At 50.4% G+C, this 15,600-nt stretch overlaps 2 protein-coding genes across 2 annotated transcripts in view; one reads left to right on the forward strand and one right to left on the reverse strand.

Annotated features, from left to right (window-relative positions):
• Positions 1-15,600, forward strand: part of LOC135405335 (zinc finger protein 239-like) — a 90,268-nt gene that overhangs the window by 5,063 nt on the left and 69,605 nt on the right. The gene's annotated exons all lie outside the window — the stretch shown is intronic.
• LOC135406384 (olfactory receptor 14J1-like) lies at positions 12,323-13,288 on the reverse strand. The gene has a single exon (XM_064640784.1). It carries the CDS (start codon positions 13,283-13,285, stop codon positions 12,323-12,325), a length of 963 nt encoding a protein of 320 aa, XP_064496854.1. The 5' UTR covers positions 13,286-13,288.

Below are 15,600 nucleotides of genomic sequence, written 5' to 3' on the forward strand. Positions count from 1 at the left end.
GGGAGTCCTGTTATCTCTTAGTTTTGACTGACACATTTTCTGGATGGCCTGAAGCTTTCCCATGTAGAAAAAGAATGAATCAAAAGGAGTGGTTAAAGTCTTGTTGAATGAGCTTATACCATGGTTTGGAATGCCTAAGAGCATCTCTTCAGATAGAGGTTCACACTTTTGTGCATGAATTGTATAAGCAATAAGTAAAGCACTAAAAAATCAATTGGCAACTGCATACGCCCTACAGACCACAAGCAAGTGGGCAAGTAGAAAAGATGAATCATCTCATTAAACAACAAATTGCTAAAATATGTCAAGAAACAAATTTTCATTGGTATCAAACTTTACCTATTGCTTTAATCAGGCTAAGGGTCAAGCCAAGATCAAAAGAGAAACTGATTCCATTTGAAATTCTATTGGGCAGACCCTACATGATGCAAGCTGTGAATAGTGAAGCTGTATATCAAATCAGTAATCAGTATGTGAATGATCATGTTATGGCTGTAGGGAAACAATTGCAGAAAAATGCTACAGTGGTGTTAGAACACCAACCCAAGCAGCCTGACTGTAAGTTACATCCATTCAACCCTGGTGATCGGGTATATGTTAAGAATCTTTCAGGAGAACCACTATGAGAGAAGTGGGATGGACCCTTCCAGGTGTTGATGACCACCTTCACAGCGATCCGGGTGAAAGGGAAACCCACGTGGATCCACTACTCTCGAGTCAAGAGGGTTCCAGAGGAAGCATGGACCTCGGGAGAGGAATCATCTACTCTCAAGCCTTCTCAGTGCTGATCTTTGGACTGATAAGTACATTGGTGTTAGATCAAGCCCTTGCCCAGAACTCATCATGGTCTCAGGCCTATAATGGGGTCTCTGGTCTATTATTTTATTTACAACCAGATCTTCCGCCTCAGCCAGCCCAAATGAACCAATACAATGCATCTGTTATAGTCCTCCAAGGAATGAGGGTACTGAATAATTGCTAAAATCCTGGTACCCCATACTACACAAGTGTTTTAATAGGAAAAATTGGAGAACGAACTCGAGTTGGATGCAAAGCGTATAAACCACCCTCACAGATCAGATGGTCACCCAAAATTGACATTACTGTACAGGACACTGTGAAAGTATTTCTGACCTACCCGTATGACTACGGAAATGTAATTAGTGGACATGCATGTGATTCTGATCAATGTTGGTACACCTTCACTCTAGATAAATCAGTTTACCACCACCAGCTCTACAACTCCTTCTTTAACCTGTGAGAGTGTTCACAATTTAACTTTTTCTGGACCTTACGTAATTAGCCCACATATTTACTGAAAAGAGTTAAAAAAAAAAAAACATTCAAGTAAACATATCACACATACAAAAAGACTGTCAGCCCTATATTCAGCAAAGTCTTGAGGGCTGGAATGCATGGTTTGGCACAGGATTAGGTGACCTAAACACCATAGACCAAGAAGTGTTAGTGAATAAACTAAGTGCCATCACTTCTGATTTGGGAAAACTCAAAGTCCCTTTAAGATCATCGTTGCTTACTTTGGCAGAAACACAATCATTGGCAGTTAGGTTGCTAACATTAGTAGCCAACCACACTGCAGGGGATTTTACCAAGATTATCGACTACGCTGGTACCATCCATAAAAGGTTTGCACTTGCAATACAATGTCTCCAAACTCAACAGTGGGTACAATCTGTAGCTGCAGGAATATTAAGAGAAGGAACTTCAGGAATACTGCCACAAGAGGTAAGAGAAATAATAGCTAGAAACAGTTCCACTACACAATTTGAAAAAAATTACCAAGCGTAGTGGCAGTTAGTGAACTTCACTTACAATCCTCAACATGAACAAATTGAAGCTTATGTACTCACTATCAGTGCAGCCAAAGAAAAGACCATCTTTCCTATCCTGACATTAGGAGCCATACACCAAAACGTAATTGTCAGACCCATAGACCATAATGTTTGGGCAAGTTACAATCACACCAAGAAAAACTGGCAATCAGTCAGTCCTGAGGCATGTATTCCTAAAGGACAATTAGGATATATCTGTGAAAATGCTGTAGTAGGAAATGAAGGTTTATGCTTAGATACTGAGAATAGTGTGTGTACCTTTGAAATGCTTCCCCATGCTAAAACCCAGTCACAAGTCTATTATGTAGGAAATGGATGTGCATGTGTTAGAATCTTTTGTGTTAATTTTACCATAGATACTTGTCATGAAGTAGTGAGCTGTACTAGTTTTTTGTTTTACTAAAGTGATAGGCTGTGATTTTAACTATACAATTTCAATAACTACTGAGCAATTAATTAAAAATGATTATTTGTTGTATCATGATGTACATAAATTACTAATAGGAATAGACATAAGTCTTTCCAAAAGATGCTTGAACACCCAGATATAGAAAAGATGGTGCAAGAGGTGAATAAAACACAAAGGTAGAGCAAGTAGAAGAACATAATTGATAGGACATCTTTACAGGGTACCCCCTACAGCATCACAAGTGTTTCACTATTTAATACATCCAATATTGGTTTTAGGAGCCGTCATGATTCTGCTATCCCTTTTAAATGCCTAGCTATGGTACAAATTAAGTACCATGGTCAAAAGGATGCAGATAATTTAGACAGTGATGCATACCTATCAAAACCCATTGGACCTTGACAAAGGAATTCATAAGTTATAAATAAAAAGGGGGGGAATGAAACAGGAGGCTAGGCCCAAAAGAGTTAACTAAGAAATTTGGGCCTGCTAAAAAGCTACCAACATCTAAAACCATCTGTGCTCATTCTGTTCTACTTGCTGGACCAAAGCGTAAGAGAATAGTACAGGAACATGTCATAGGCCTAGAGGTAATAAATTAGAAATGCAGTAGGATAAGGTAGACATTTGAATAGAAGAAACAGGCCGGGAGCCAGGGCTTTCTCCAAGCTTCAGTGAGCGGGTCAAGAACAATGGAAGAGAAGAAAGGTCAAGCTGAGGAAGATGAGTTGAAGTCCCCAGATCCATGGAGGAAGAGTGGAAGTCCCCTCAGGATTGAGGGCCAAGAGAAGCACCGCACCAAGCCCCTCCTGAGCTCCACCTATACTCCTCCTGTTATTGATATGCATAGATAGTTGTAGTAATCACTTGAATATGCATTTAATCACATCTGAAGATTGTATAAAAATGCTGATTTTGTGTGAAGCCTTCAAGCAAGTTTGTCCAGCGCAAGCTGGCTTGCTCCCAACGTTGAATAAATAAATACCTGGCTGCTTAAAGATAAAAAAGTCTCTGAGCAGTTTCTCGGAACAATTTTTCGGATTCAACTGTCCTGCAGAGCCCTGTGTTGTTGGAGGCCTCAGTGCTCTGGCAGTCGGTCCCAGTCCTGCTGCAGGACTGTCCAGGGACTGCAGGCAGGGACAGCCACGGGCACTGCTGGCACAGAGCTGACCTCTGCAGCAGCACTGCCATCCTGCAGGGGCATCTCCCCAGGGCAGGGCCTCAAAGCTTCCATCTGCTTTCCACTTTGCTCTCCAGGATGTGCCCAACACAACGCCCTGCAGAGGAAAACAGCAGTGACCAGCACAAGGGTGGCAGTGCTCAGGGTGGGGGCACCCAGCAGTGCCCTGGTACAGCCAGCGCCGCTCCCAGCACTGGCCTCTCACCCCAGGCCATTGGGCTTGTTCTTCCCTCCAAGGAGGGACAGCAAATGACCAGCTCAGGAGTCCATGTTTGCACTGCATGCACAAGACATGCCCCTGTGTCACGGCTTGGGGCTGGGGGGGTGGAAGGCTCAGACAAAGTTGATGGCAGAAGCCGTCTCGTTGAGCTACGAGGGGCAGAAAGGACCCCCTTGCTTTCCAAATTTGCCCTGCAGGTTTTAGTGATGGCAAATCAGAAATATTTCTATAAAATGAATTATTTATTATGACAAATGAACAGACAATTGATCAGACAAGAGAACAGATGAAAGACATTAAACAGAATTATTTACTGTGCAATATAAAAGCCAAAAACTCCTAGTAGTACAGTGTAAGATAGGACAGTGCAGTCTATCAAAGTCATTCTATTAAAGCAATTGGATCAGAGCCAGCAAAAAGAAATAATCCTGAAGTAGAGATTGAGGTAACTCACCCCACAAGGACAGGGGGTAGTTCTCTCTCTTTCACTTAACCCCTGGGCAGTGACCATGAGGAGCTGTCCCTGCTTCATGGCAGAAGCTCCACACACTTCAAGGAAGTCTGGGGAAGAATCTGCCACAGGAAAGTTGGACAGGGCTTTTATAGTTATCAAGCGTTTGACTGCCAGACATATTTGCAGGGCAGGGAGCAACTTCTCTGTCAAATCCTGCTTCAGAAAGCAGGATGTGTGTTTGATGTTTCATGAAGCATTCTGGGTTTAGCATAATTCAACATTATAAACAGCACCTTGACACCAGCAGTAACTCACCACAGAGAGCTTGAATTGTTTGCGTTCTCTGACCACTTTTTAGGTATTATCAGAGCAGAGCATCCTGCCAGAAATGGCCCCTTGATTCCATGATGTTCCAAAAACTCTCAGTGTTCTTTTAGTTCCATGAGGCCTCTCAGTGTCACAATGGACCCTTGGTTCCATGAGGTTCTGGAGTGTGACAATTGCCCTGATGATTTCATGAGTTTCCACTACTTCTCCAGGATTCCTTTGGTTCCATGAGGCTTGAGAGAGTCACAGTGGCCCCTTGATTTCATGAGGTTCCACAGTTTCTCTTGGATCCTTTGGTTCCATGAGGCCCCTCACTGTCACAGTGCCTCCTTGATTCCACCATGTTCCAAAATATCCCAGGGTTCCCTTGGCTCCAAGAGGCTCCCCAGTGTCCCACCGGCCCCTGGATTCCAGGAGGCCCTGCAGTGTCCCAATGGCCACTCGGTTCCCTGAGCTCCTGTTGTGGTTGAGCTCAATTTCCCCATCCCCTGCTGTGCTCAGATGCCGTGAGAACTGCAGAGAAGCGAGCTGAGAACACGGCGGGCCCTGGTCCTCTTTGGTGCCCGGGGCTGCCCCGAGAGGGAGTCCCCGGCCCTGCCCCCGGAGCCGCCGCGCCGTCCCCTGAGCGCCGCTGAGGCGGCAGCGCTGGAGCGGGGCCGTGTCTGCCCGGAGCCGCCGCTGCCACGAGGCTGCCGCCGCTGCCGCTTTTGGCCTGCGCTGCCCCGCAGCCGCCCGGGACCGGCTTCCCAACACTGCCGGCGCCTGCGAGCGGAGCCGGCGCTCCTGCAGCGCCTCGGAGTCGCTGCTCCGCCGCCACAGCGGCTGCCGCCGGCGTCTGTGCCCGGAGCCGCCGCTCCCACGGGGCTGCCGCACTCACCGCCGGGGTTGCCGCTCGCGCAGCCGCCGCTCTGCCCCGGCTGCACCGGGACCCGGCACCGCCTCGGGCCTGCGCTGCCGCCTCAGCGGCCACGGGGACACAGGGATGGGGGACCTTTGCTCTGCCACTGAGGGGGCCTGGCTTTGTTCTGCTGCGGTCTGGGCTTTAGGAAAGTTGCTGTTCATTTTCATGCTCCACTGGAACACCTCCTGAATTCCAAAGGTTTCCTAATCCAGGGGGAGGGGTTTCTATGGCATCGGAGGTGCCGCCCCTCGGGACACATTGTCAATAAACCATCCAGCTGAGTTGGAGGGGTTGGCTTGTGATCAGTCAATGCTTCGGGGAATGCTCTATTCTGGTTGAATGTTGCCCTATAACCTTTTGCCAAGCTCCCTTATTTTCTGAAGTTTTCCGTTAAAAGTGTGGCTTTTGACTGTCACTGATAATGTCGGAACGGCCAAAGCGACACGAAAAAAGGTTCCAGCAAAGTTTATTCCAAGAAAAAAGCAGGGACAGCCGGGGCTGCTGCGCAGCCCCTTAAGTACAGTTTTTGAACACACGTAATGCACACGGATAGGACAGTTCAAACTTTCACACCAGAATTCTTACAGCTAATAGGTGCATTTTCTAAACTCTACTTTCTCACAACAACTTTGCTCTTTCTCAAAACAGCCCAGTTCTTTCCCACAACAGTCCTGAGCACCTGCTCTTATTTTTCTCTCATGTTGATGTTTTTCCCAACTACTCTCGTTCAAAACAGGTCCTTGTTCTCATGAGACAGTGCTCCTGTTCTCATGAGACAGTGTTCTCTGTTCCCACGGGACAGCTTCTTCAGGATGCATCAGTATGTTGTCAGGATCAGGGCCTCCATTTTCAGTCCTCTCTTTCAGTCCATCTCAGGGGTATACTTTGATCTGGTCAACATCTATTGCTTCATCAGTATGTGCCAAGGTGCTGACAGACCCGCTGTCACCCCTGACATTTGACCACTTGAGAAAATGTGTGCAGTGTCTTCTCCCTTGTGGTCTCTCTCAAGGTATTAAAAGAACTGAAGGCTCTTTCAAAATATCTGGAGAGCATATATTTTTGGTACCTTTTATATTTTTCAAAGTAAAACCTCTTCCATGAGCTCATAGCTGAAACCTGGAGTCTTACAGTCACCATCCCTGGAAGTGTTCAAAAAAACATTCAGCTGTGGCACTTGGGGACACAGTTCAGTGGTGAAGATGCCAGTGTTGGGTTAATGGTTGCACTCCATGATCTCAGAGGTCTTTTTCAACCATAACAATTCTATGATTCTGTGCTGACTCAACCACTTCCCTGGACATTCTGTTCCAAAGCTTGATAACCCTTAGCCATCCCTTTGATGCTGCAGCCAAGGAACAGACCAGTGATTTTCACAGTGTTCCTGGATCACAGGATGTCCAAAGCCAAGGACATTTCCATCAGCACCTTGTCCTTCCTGCAGATCAGTCACCTGAAGCCTCCAGGCCCTCCACAGTGGCAGAGACCCCCCAGGCAGCAAAGCCCTGTCCTGCCAGGCTGCCCAGCCCAGCCCTGTGTCTCTCTGGCCCTGGGGACAGCAGGGTTTGCTCTCCTTGGGGCACCTCAGTCCCTCTGCCATTGCCATCTGCCCCCACCCCAGTAGGCTCTGAAGCAAAGCACGGCTGAGGTCCAGCCCAGCTCTGCTCTGACAGAAAGAACCTGCAGTCAGGGATAGGAAGAGGACAAAGTCTTGTTTAAGCAGCCTGAGGAATTAATGGGATTGGTAGGAATGGACCTTTAAAGTTCTTCTATTCCAACTTTCCTGTAATGAGCAAGGCTCTGTTCATTTGCTTCAGGTTGCTCAGAGCCCCATCCAACCTGATCTTGAATGTTTCCAGGGATGAGGTATCACCTCTCTGGGCAACCTATGTCAGTGTTTCACCACCCTCAGTGTAAAAAATCCTTGGTTATATCTACTTCAAAGCTACCTTTTTTTAGTTGAAAACTATTTGTCCTATCACACCATATCTAGGCCCTACAAAAAGTTTGTCCCCATCTTTCTTAGAAGCCTCTGTGGTGGTGCATCCTCCCTCCAATCTCCTCAGGCCTGGTCGATGATCTCAGGAGCTCCTGACAAGCCTTGACCAAAGCAACTGAGCAATGAAGAGCCCCTGGACTGCACCAGGGCTGTGGGGAAGTGTCCCTGGACTGGACCAGGTGCTCCTGGATGATACAGGTGGGAACAATGTGGAGTGGATCAGCTGGGCAACACAGGATAATCAGTCATCCCATGAAAGCCTTGGAACATTCCCTGCCTGAATCGTTGCCCAAATGGAACAGTTTGGATAAAATTCCCAAATACTTTGGAAACTCCAGTCATTCCTGACACCAGGATGGAAATTCAGCAGATAACTAAAGCCAGTCCCCTTGTGAGCCCACACCCAGCGGGGCTGAGGGAGGCCCTGGCAGCTCCCCAGCACCTCCCTCTCAGTGGGACACCTCTGGCAGCCTCTCCCAGCTCAGGAACCCTCCAGTTTGCAACACTCCAAAGAGCGGCGCTGATGCCCAGGACAATTCTGATCCCCCTCCACAAACACTCCTCCAGCTGGGACCCTTGTCTGGTGGGAAACACAAAGGGATTGGTGGGAGTGTTTCCCTGACAACAGGAGAATTTTGGAGAGGGACCTTTCCACACCCAGCTCTTGATGCGTCCACACATCTCTGCCTGGGTGTGGGTGTGAATTGACTGTGGTGGGAATGTTGTTGTTGTGAATCTCTAATTCAGTCAATGCTAAAATTATAGCAAATGCTATTGAACCACTTGATAACTGTTCAATTGGTCAATGATTAAGTGCTACTAATGTCTTTTGCCCCCTTGTCTTTAGATCCAAATCCTTCATACCCTGACCCTCTTGCATCCCAAGGCTCTGTGTAAATTATTCCCTTTCATCAAAAACATATATTTTTATGATGTCCACTTTAACGTCTTCCTCCTTAGCTAAACTACAAAACAACTCCAATTAGTTGTTGATGTCTTGAAGACTTGAAAACAATTAAAGGAAGGAAAATAAGTTGTTTTTCAGTGTTTTAATGGGTCCCACAGTGTGTTTGGAGCTGCATCAGCTGTCAGTCCAAGATGGGCCATGTCAGAACTGGTGAGGTTGGGGGGTGAGGAGCAAGGTCGATCATACAGGGTCAGTCTGGATCTCTTGAGGAGACACTCAGCATCAAGATCACTTGGAGAACACCTCTATCACCTCTTCTCTGAACTAAAAAATAGCCATCATTGAATAAAAAAAAAAAAGTACAAACTTTGAAGACTTGTTTTGAAATTGCCTTGAAGACAATTAAAGGAAGACAAAGAGATCCTGAGGGATTTCTGCATTTTAATGAGCCCCACGGTGGGTTTGCAGCCCAGCCCATGATCCTGAGGTACTGAGAGAAGATTGAAGAAGCTGCTCAAGAAGTCAGAAGCCAAACTGCAAGTGCCTTGAAGCATTGCTGGGCCCCACTGAGGGCAGGCACTGCCAAAGCCTCCCCAGGGACTCCTTGGAGCAGCTCCTTGGAGGCCAGGAGTGCAGGCAGACCAAGGCTCTGGGCAGGCCCCTGCAATGCTGAGCAAAGCCTGCCTTGGTTTTGTGGAGCACAAAGGCCAAGGCCTGAGCCCCAGGCCCTGGCCCAGCAGATCCTGTCCCTCCCGGCTGGCTCAGGGCTGTTTGGGGGGCACTGGGATGGGAGGGGGAGGAACAACAAAGGCCCAAAACTGGGCAACCCCTGCCAGGCTGCTGAGGGAGGGGCGAGGCAGAACCCAAGGGCAGAACCTGCCAGGAAAGTGGCTTGTGGTGGCCTGAGTGGCAGAGGCAGCTGCCAGAGGCAAGGGGACAAAGGCCTGGGTGCCTTTGGGCCTTGCAGCCCTGCCAGAGCCCTTGGCCATCTCTCCTGCAGGCTGTCCTGCCCTGGCCCTGCTGCTGCTCTGGCCTTGCAGGCTGCACACACCCCTCCTGCTTTCCCACCCCCTCCCAGCAGCATTTCTAGACCCTCCCTGATGGCTCTGCACCAGCTCTGGCTGTTGCCATGTGCACTTGGCCTTCTTACCTTGGATCCTGAGCCCCTGTGCCACAGGACATCCCTGCCAGAGCCCAGGCCCTTCTCCTGGGGGTCACTGCAGAGCTGAGCAGATCCAGGTCACCTCCCATTCCTCTGCCAACCCCCTGGGCCTGCTCTGGGCCCTGCAGGTCCTTGCCCTGCTCCCAAGGGCTGTGGGGGTGCTGAATGGTCAGGGCTTGGGGTTTAGAGCTCAGGGTGGGGATTAGGCAGAATTTTGGGAGGTTTGTTGTTCTGCTGGCAGTGTCTGGTTCATGATTAGGGGAAGAGCTTTTTGGGCTGGGTTAGGATTAAAGCTTGGCTTTTCATACTGGTAATACTGGTTTGGGAATGGGGGGGCCATTACAGTATAAATAAGAGTTTGGAATTCTGGGTTTGAGCTTTGCCTTCGAGGTCCAGGTGAGGTTGGGATTAGAGCAGTGGATTCCTCTCAGTGAGAGGAGCAGCGATTTTAGGTAGTGTTGGGACTTGAGGTTACAAGTTCCCAGGGCCTGTCCCTGCCTGTGCTCCAAGGGCTTCCACCCCCCAGGACTGTGCTCAGAGAGCACTCAGGCCTTACCCCGAGAAAGGGGCTCAGGAGGACAGTGTGGGAGTGGCAAGAGAGCAGCTCTGCAAAGACCAAGCACTGCTGCTCCCTGGCAGTGCTGCTGGGCTGGGATTATTGTCCCCTTCCCCTTTGCAAATACATCCTGTCCTGCAGTGTGCTGTCCTTTAGGAACATCTGCTTCTTCAGTTCAGGTCCTTATCTCTGGCTCTCTGCCACCGTTTCTCTGGTCAGTCCCAGCTGCTGTTCTGTGCACATGGAGACAAACATCTCCCGACATAACTACAGGCACCTAGCCCAGCTTATGCTGTTCCAGGTCCCTGCAGCCCCCCAGCCAGGGGCTGGGAGGGGGCCAGAGGCCCCAAGGGGCACAGAGCCCCTTCCTCGTGGCCCTACAACATGGCCACCTCTCCTACAACCACCCAAAACTACAACTCTTCTCTTCCGGTCTGGTTGTGATATGTTGACATTTCTGCAGGAGCGCCCATTGGGCAAAACTTCAAAACTTCCAAGGGTTTCCACCCCTTGGGGTCTACCACTTCTCTTAGCCTCTGGGGGAAAACAAGGTCCAAACCACGACAACACTCCACCCCTCGCTCCTGCGAAATTGTCAACATATCACAACTTAAAAAAAAACTCTAATCAACATGCAATCTTCAATAAACTAAAATATAACCAAAATCTCTCTACTACACATCAATAAAACATTATCACAAACTTAACTCTACTCTTAATACTTAACTTGCATTACTATAGCCTTACACTTACTCTACAATGGTACAGTCTGTGTTTTGTCTGGAAAACTCTTTCAGTTACCACAAGCATCATGGCTCTTATCTCTTTTTCCCCCTGATGGTTCGCAACCATCCTCTGCTACCATTTATGTCATGGTTTGAGATAGTCCCGAAATCCAATTCCCTAGTTCCATCCCCCCTCCCACATCTCAACCTAATGTGAGATGGGTTTTTCCAGACAAAACACACCAGACTCAAAGTGGGGGAAAGGGAATATATTACAATGACTGTACAAATAAATACCATATCACATTATACACATGATCACAACTATCTCTACCCTGACATATGTATTTACAATGGACCAGATCTCTTCTCCCCTCCAAATAAAAGTCCAGGAGGGAAAGAAGGACAGATCCCTTCCAGTCCTTAAGCAGCAGCTCCTCTTCTGTCCTCCATGCAGCAGTAACTGGGTTGTTGTAGCTGGATCTCTGTTCAACATACACAAGGGGGTCTCCAAGCCCCTCGGCTCTCCTTCGGTCCAAGCGAAGGCCTCACCTGTGGACTGCCAGCAGGGACAAGACTCGCATCACCACAGGCATATCACGAAATGCCGGGGCATCTTCATGAAAGTCCCTTCCTCAGGGGATTCAAGTTCCCGTTTGCAGAGCTCCGTGCTCTGTCTCTCAGGCTGCCACGGCGGCAGCAGTGCAAGGGGGGGGAGCCAAGGTCAACTCCCCCCGCATTCCATCTGGCCATCCTGGTCCAGCTCCGGGACGCCCTGAGCTTCTCAGCTCCTCTCTCTCTCGTGCTGCATACTCCAAGGCTCCTCTAAAATAGGAGTCCATGTCCCTCTTCTCCAAGAGGGTCTCCAAGGGAGTTTTGGGGGATCTGGTACAGTCTCTTACCCCAAACTCTGTCTCTCTGCTGCTCTCTTCTTCTCCTCCCTTTCCAGGAGTCTTCTCTCCGGTGCTGCATGTTGTTTCTGCTGCTTCTTCAGTTCAGGTCCTTATCTCTGGCTCTCTGCCACCGTTTCTCTGGTCAGTCCCAGCTGCTGTTCTGTGCACATGGAGACAAACATCTCCCGACATAACTACAGGCACCTAGCCCAGCTTATGCTGTTCCAGGTCCCTGCAGCCCCCCAGCCAGGGGCTGGGAGGGGGCCAGAGGCCCCAAGGGGCACAGAGCCCCTTCCTCGTGGCCCTACAACATGGCCACCTCTCCTACAACCACCCAAAACTACAACTCTTCTCTTCCGGTCTGGTTGTGATATGTTTACATTTTTGCAGGAGCGCCCATTGGGCAAAACTTCAAAACTTCCAAGGGTTTCCACCCCTTGGGGTCTACCACTTCTCTTAGCCTCTGGGGGAAAACAAGGTCCAAACCACGACAAGTGTGCTGTCCTTTGGGAACATCTGAGAAGAAGAATCTTGGACGAAGAAGGCACTGCAGGGTCCTTTATTTTGTTTAAATACTTAGAGAGAACAATTCATCATTTATACATCTCTGGGTCAAATTCAATGGGTAGACACAAAATTAGAAGGCAGATGCATAATAAAATTTAATTGCAGAGAAAATTATTGCAAGAAGTAGCTGATGACCTGCAAGAAAAACCTGACCAGGAAGGCCGGGCCATTAAGGTGTCCCATTCTGAATGCTACACACCAGAAACTGACACTTTACTGCTCCTGAGAAGCATCCAGTCATCATTTTTCTCAGGGCATCCTTGAGCTCCTGGTTCCTGAGGCTGTAGATGAAGGGGTTCACTGCTTGAGGCACCACCGAGTACAGAACAGACAGGGCCAGATCCAGGGATGGGGAGGAGATGGAGGGGGGCTTCAGGTAGGCAAATGTGCCAGTGCTGACAAACAGGGAGACCACGGCCAGGTGAGGGAGGCACGTGGAAAAGGCTTTGTGCCGTCCCTGCTCAGAGGGGATCCTCAGCACAGCCCTGAAGATCTGCACATAGGAGAAAACAATGAAAACAAAACAACCAAACACTAAACAGCAAGTAACCCCAATGAGCCCAATTTCCCTGAGGTAGCCTGAGTGTGAGCAGGAGAGCTTGAGGATGTGTGGGATTTCACAGAAGAACTGGCCCAGGGCATTGCCCTGGCACAGGGGCAGGGAAAATGTATTGGCTGTGTTCAGCAGAGCATTGAGAAAGCCAGTGGCCCAGGCAGCTGCTGCCATGTGGGCACAAGCTCTGCTGCCCAGGAGGGTCCCGTAGTGCAGGGGTTTGCAGATGGCAACGTAGCGGTCGTAGCACATGATGGTGAGGAGGGAAAACTCTGCAAACATGAAGAACAGAAAGAAAAAACCCTGTGCAGCACATCCCGTGTAGGAGATGGTTGTGGTGTCCCAGAGGGAATTGTGCATGGCTTTGGGGACAGTGGTGCAGATGCAGCCCAGGTCTGTGAGGGAGAGGTTGAGCAGGAAGAAGCCCATGGGGGTGTGCAGGTGGTGGTCGCAGGCTACGGCGCTGAGGATGAGGCCGTTGGCCAGGAGGGCAGCCAGGGAGATGCCCAGGAAGAGCCAGAAGTGCAGGAGCTGCAGCTCCCGCCTGTCTGCCAATGCCAGGAGGAGGAACTGGGCCATGGAGCTGCTGTTGGATATTTGCTCCTTCCCCAGGGTATTTTGATCTGTTGAGGAGGAAAAGTCACTGCTGAGTTAGACCAGGCTTCTGCAGCCAAACATTACCCGTCTCAGCCACCCCACTCTCAGGCTCTCTCTCCTCTCTCAGACCTCCCTGCAGCTCCCTCCCCTGAGCTCTGCCTTTTGCTGGTTGAGGGGAACATTGGAAGCAGGAACTCTCTGATGGGCTCCCAAGGAGTCCTTCTTGCTCTGCTGGGAGAGGGAACTTGGAATGCAGGGTGATCTCAAATTAAATGTACTCGTGATACATCCAAGAGCTTCTCAGCTTTGCTGTTTGCAGTTTGCCCAAATGAAGGACTGAGCTGAGGGAATTCTTTGGATTTGTTCACCCACTTGCACCTGCCACACTTAGGAGTGGTTGTGGAGGTTTGAAATCCCTTCCACCCACCCCTTCTCCCTGCAGGGCCGTGGCAGCTCCTTGGCCGGGCTGAGAGCTGCCCCTGGCAGGCAGCAGAGTCCCTGCCCCAGCACACAGAGCCCTGGGGGCAGGACCCTGCTCTGCCCCACAGCCCTGGGCACCCCTGGCTGCACCCCCACCTTCCCACCCCACAGCCAGCCCTGCCACAGGGAACCTTCTTGCCCTGGGTCTCTGAAGGGGCAGCAGCAAGTCCTGCTCTGCAGCAGCTTCTCCTGCTGCACCCCAGCAAATCCAGCAGAGCCATCCTGACAGCTCCTGCCACTGCTGCCATTTGGCAGCTGGCAGAGGCACTTGCAGGAACTCACCTGCACTGCTCTGCAGCCAGAGCCTGACCCTGGCAAAGGGCTGGCAAGGTTCCTGCCCTGAGCAGCTCTGCCCTGTCCTCCCAGCCCAGGATCCCTTGAACCTCCTGCTCCCTTCTCCTGTCTGCCCTTGCTGCCTGCAGCTCCTGCCCTGCTCTGCCATATGGCCACTTCCCCTGCACTGCAGCAACTGGGAGAGTGCTGCTGAAAGATCCTGGAAGCTGTGGGATGTGGCAGCTTTAGGAGATGCCTTCAGGAAGGGAAACTGAACTTTCCTACAGCCAGAGAATTCTTCATTCAAATCCCGGGAAGGCTTCTCCTGTGGTGAGAGCTCAGTCACCTTCCAGCCCAGGGTGCCTCTCATCTCTCTGCCTTCTCTCCTGTGCCCTGGGTGCTGCAGGCAGTGCCCTCAGCCCTGCTGGGCTGTGCAGAGTAGCTGCTCCTGGGCAGAGCTGTCTCTGTGAAGCTCTTCTTGCTTGCCAGGAGCTCCCCATGTGCCAGGAGCCCGGCCCAGCTCAGCAGCACAGCAACAGCCCCAGGCAGCCCTTTCTCTGCCCCTCTGGGCTCCTCCAGCTGTCCCTGGGGCTCCAGGGGAACCTGCTGGCTCACAGCTGAAGGAAATAATGATGTTCCTTCTCTCAGCTGGGCACAGACACTTCTTTCAGCACTGTCATTTCTCCAAACAGACACACAGTTAAGTTCAAGAGGCCCCTTTTCATGTCCCATCATTAGACAGGGAACCCAGACAGTGCCCAGGAGGGATCTCCTTCAGCTGCCCTGAAGGGACAGCTGAAGGGACAGCTGAAGGGACAGCTGAGGGAAGGGACTCAGCTGAGTCAACAGAGGTGTCTCATTGTGGCTCTGCAGACCTGGGGCCAGAAGGACACTGCACACCCCAGCTTTCGGGGCTTTCAGGGCAGCTTTCCCCACTGCAAGTCTGTTCTTACCCCGGTGCCCCCGCTGAGGGGCTGCAGCCAGACAGGCCCCAATGCCCTGCGTGTGGGGCACAGGAGGAGGAGCTGCAGCCCCAAGTCTCTCTTCATTCCACTTGGAGGCAATAACAGCCCAGGCCTGCTGAGACAGTTCCCAGGTTGCAGGGCTGTGATGGGTTGGGAGAGAAAGACAATGAGACACAGGATAGAAAGAGCAGGAGAGAGGTGTCCTCAGTGGGAGGAGCTTCTGGGACCTGTGGAGCTGCTCTAGGGGATGAAGGAATTGGGTGAACTTTTGTGGGTGAGGGTCACAGGAAAGACTGGTTTGGGGGACATTGTGGAGTTAGACAAAGAGCCCATTCCAGTTGGTTTTGATAACCCTGGAATTCACTGGAAAGGCACCACGACAGGATGCAAAGAGTTCCAGAGGTTTGTGCAGGGCTTGTTCAAGACAGCCCTTGGCACACAGGCCTTTAGAGCACAGCTGGCAGGTTGGTGGACAACAGGGAGGCTCATCTGCATCTGCTGCTCTCCAAGAGGAAGAGTTGGGCTTGGGTGTGAAAAGCAGTGTCAGCCTTGGCTGTGGTGACCATGGAATGGGAGGTG

The sequence above is a fragment of the Pseudopipra pipra genome, chromosome W (assembly GCF_036250125.1).
Source record: "Pseudopipra pipra isolate bDixPip1 chromosome W, bDixPip1.hap1, whole genome shotgun sequence".
Classification (NCBI taxonomy): Eukaryota; Metazoa; Chordata; class Aves; order Passeriformes; family Pipridae; genus Pseudopipra; species Pseudopipra pipra.

Bases quoted from the DNA above. Each gene is read 5' to 3' on its own strand.
- LOC135406384 (XM_064640784.1), bottom strand. From the start codon at position 13,285: ATGGCCCAGTTCCTCCTCCTGGCATTGGCAGACAGGCGGGAGCTGCAG.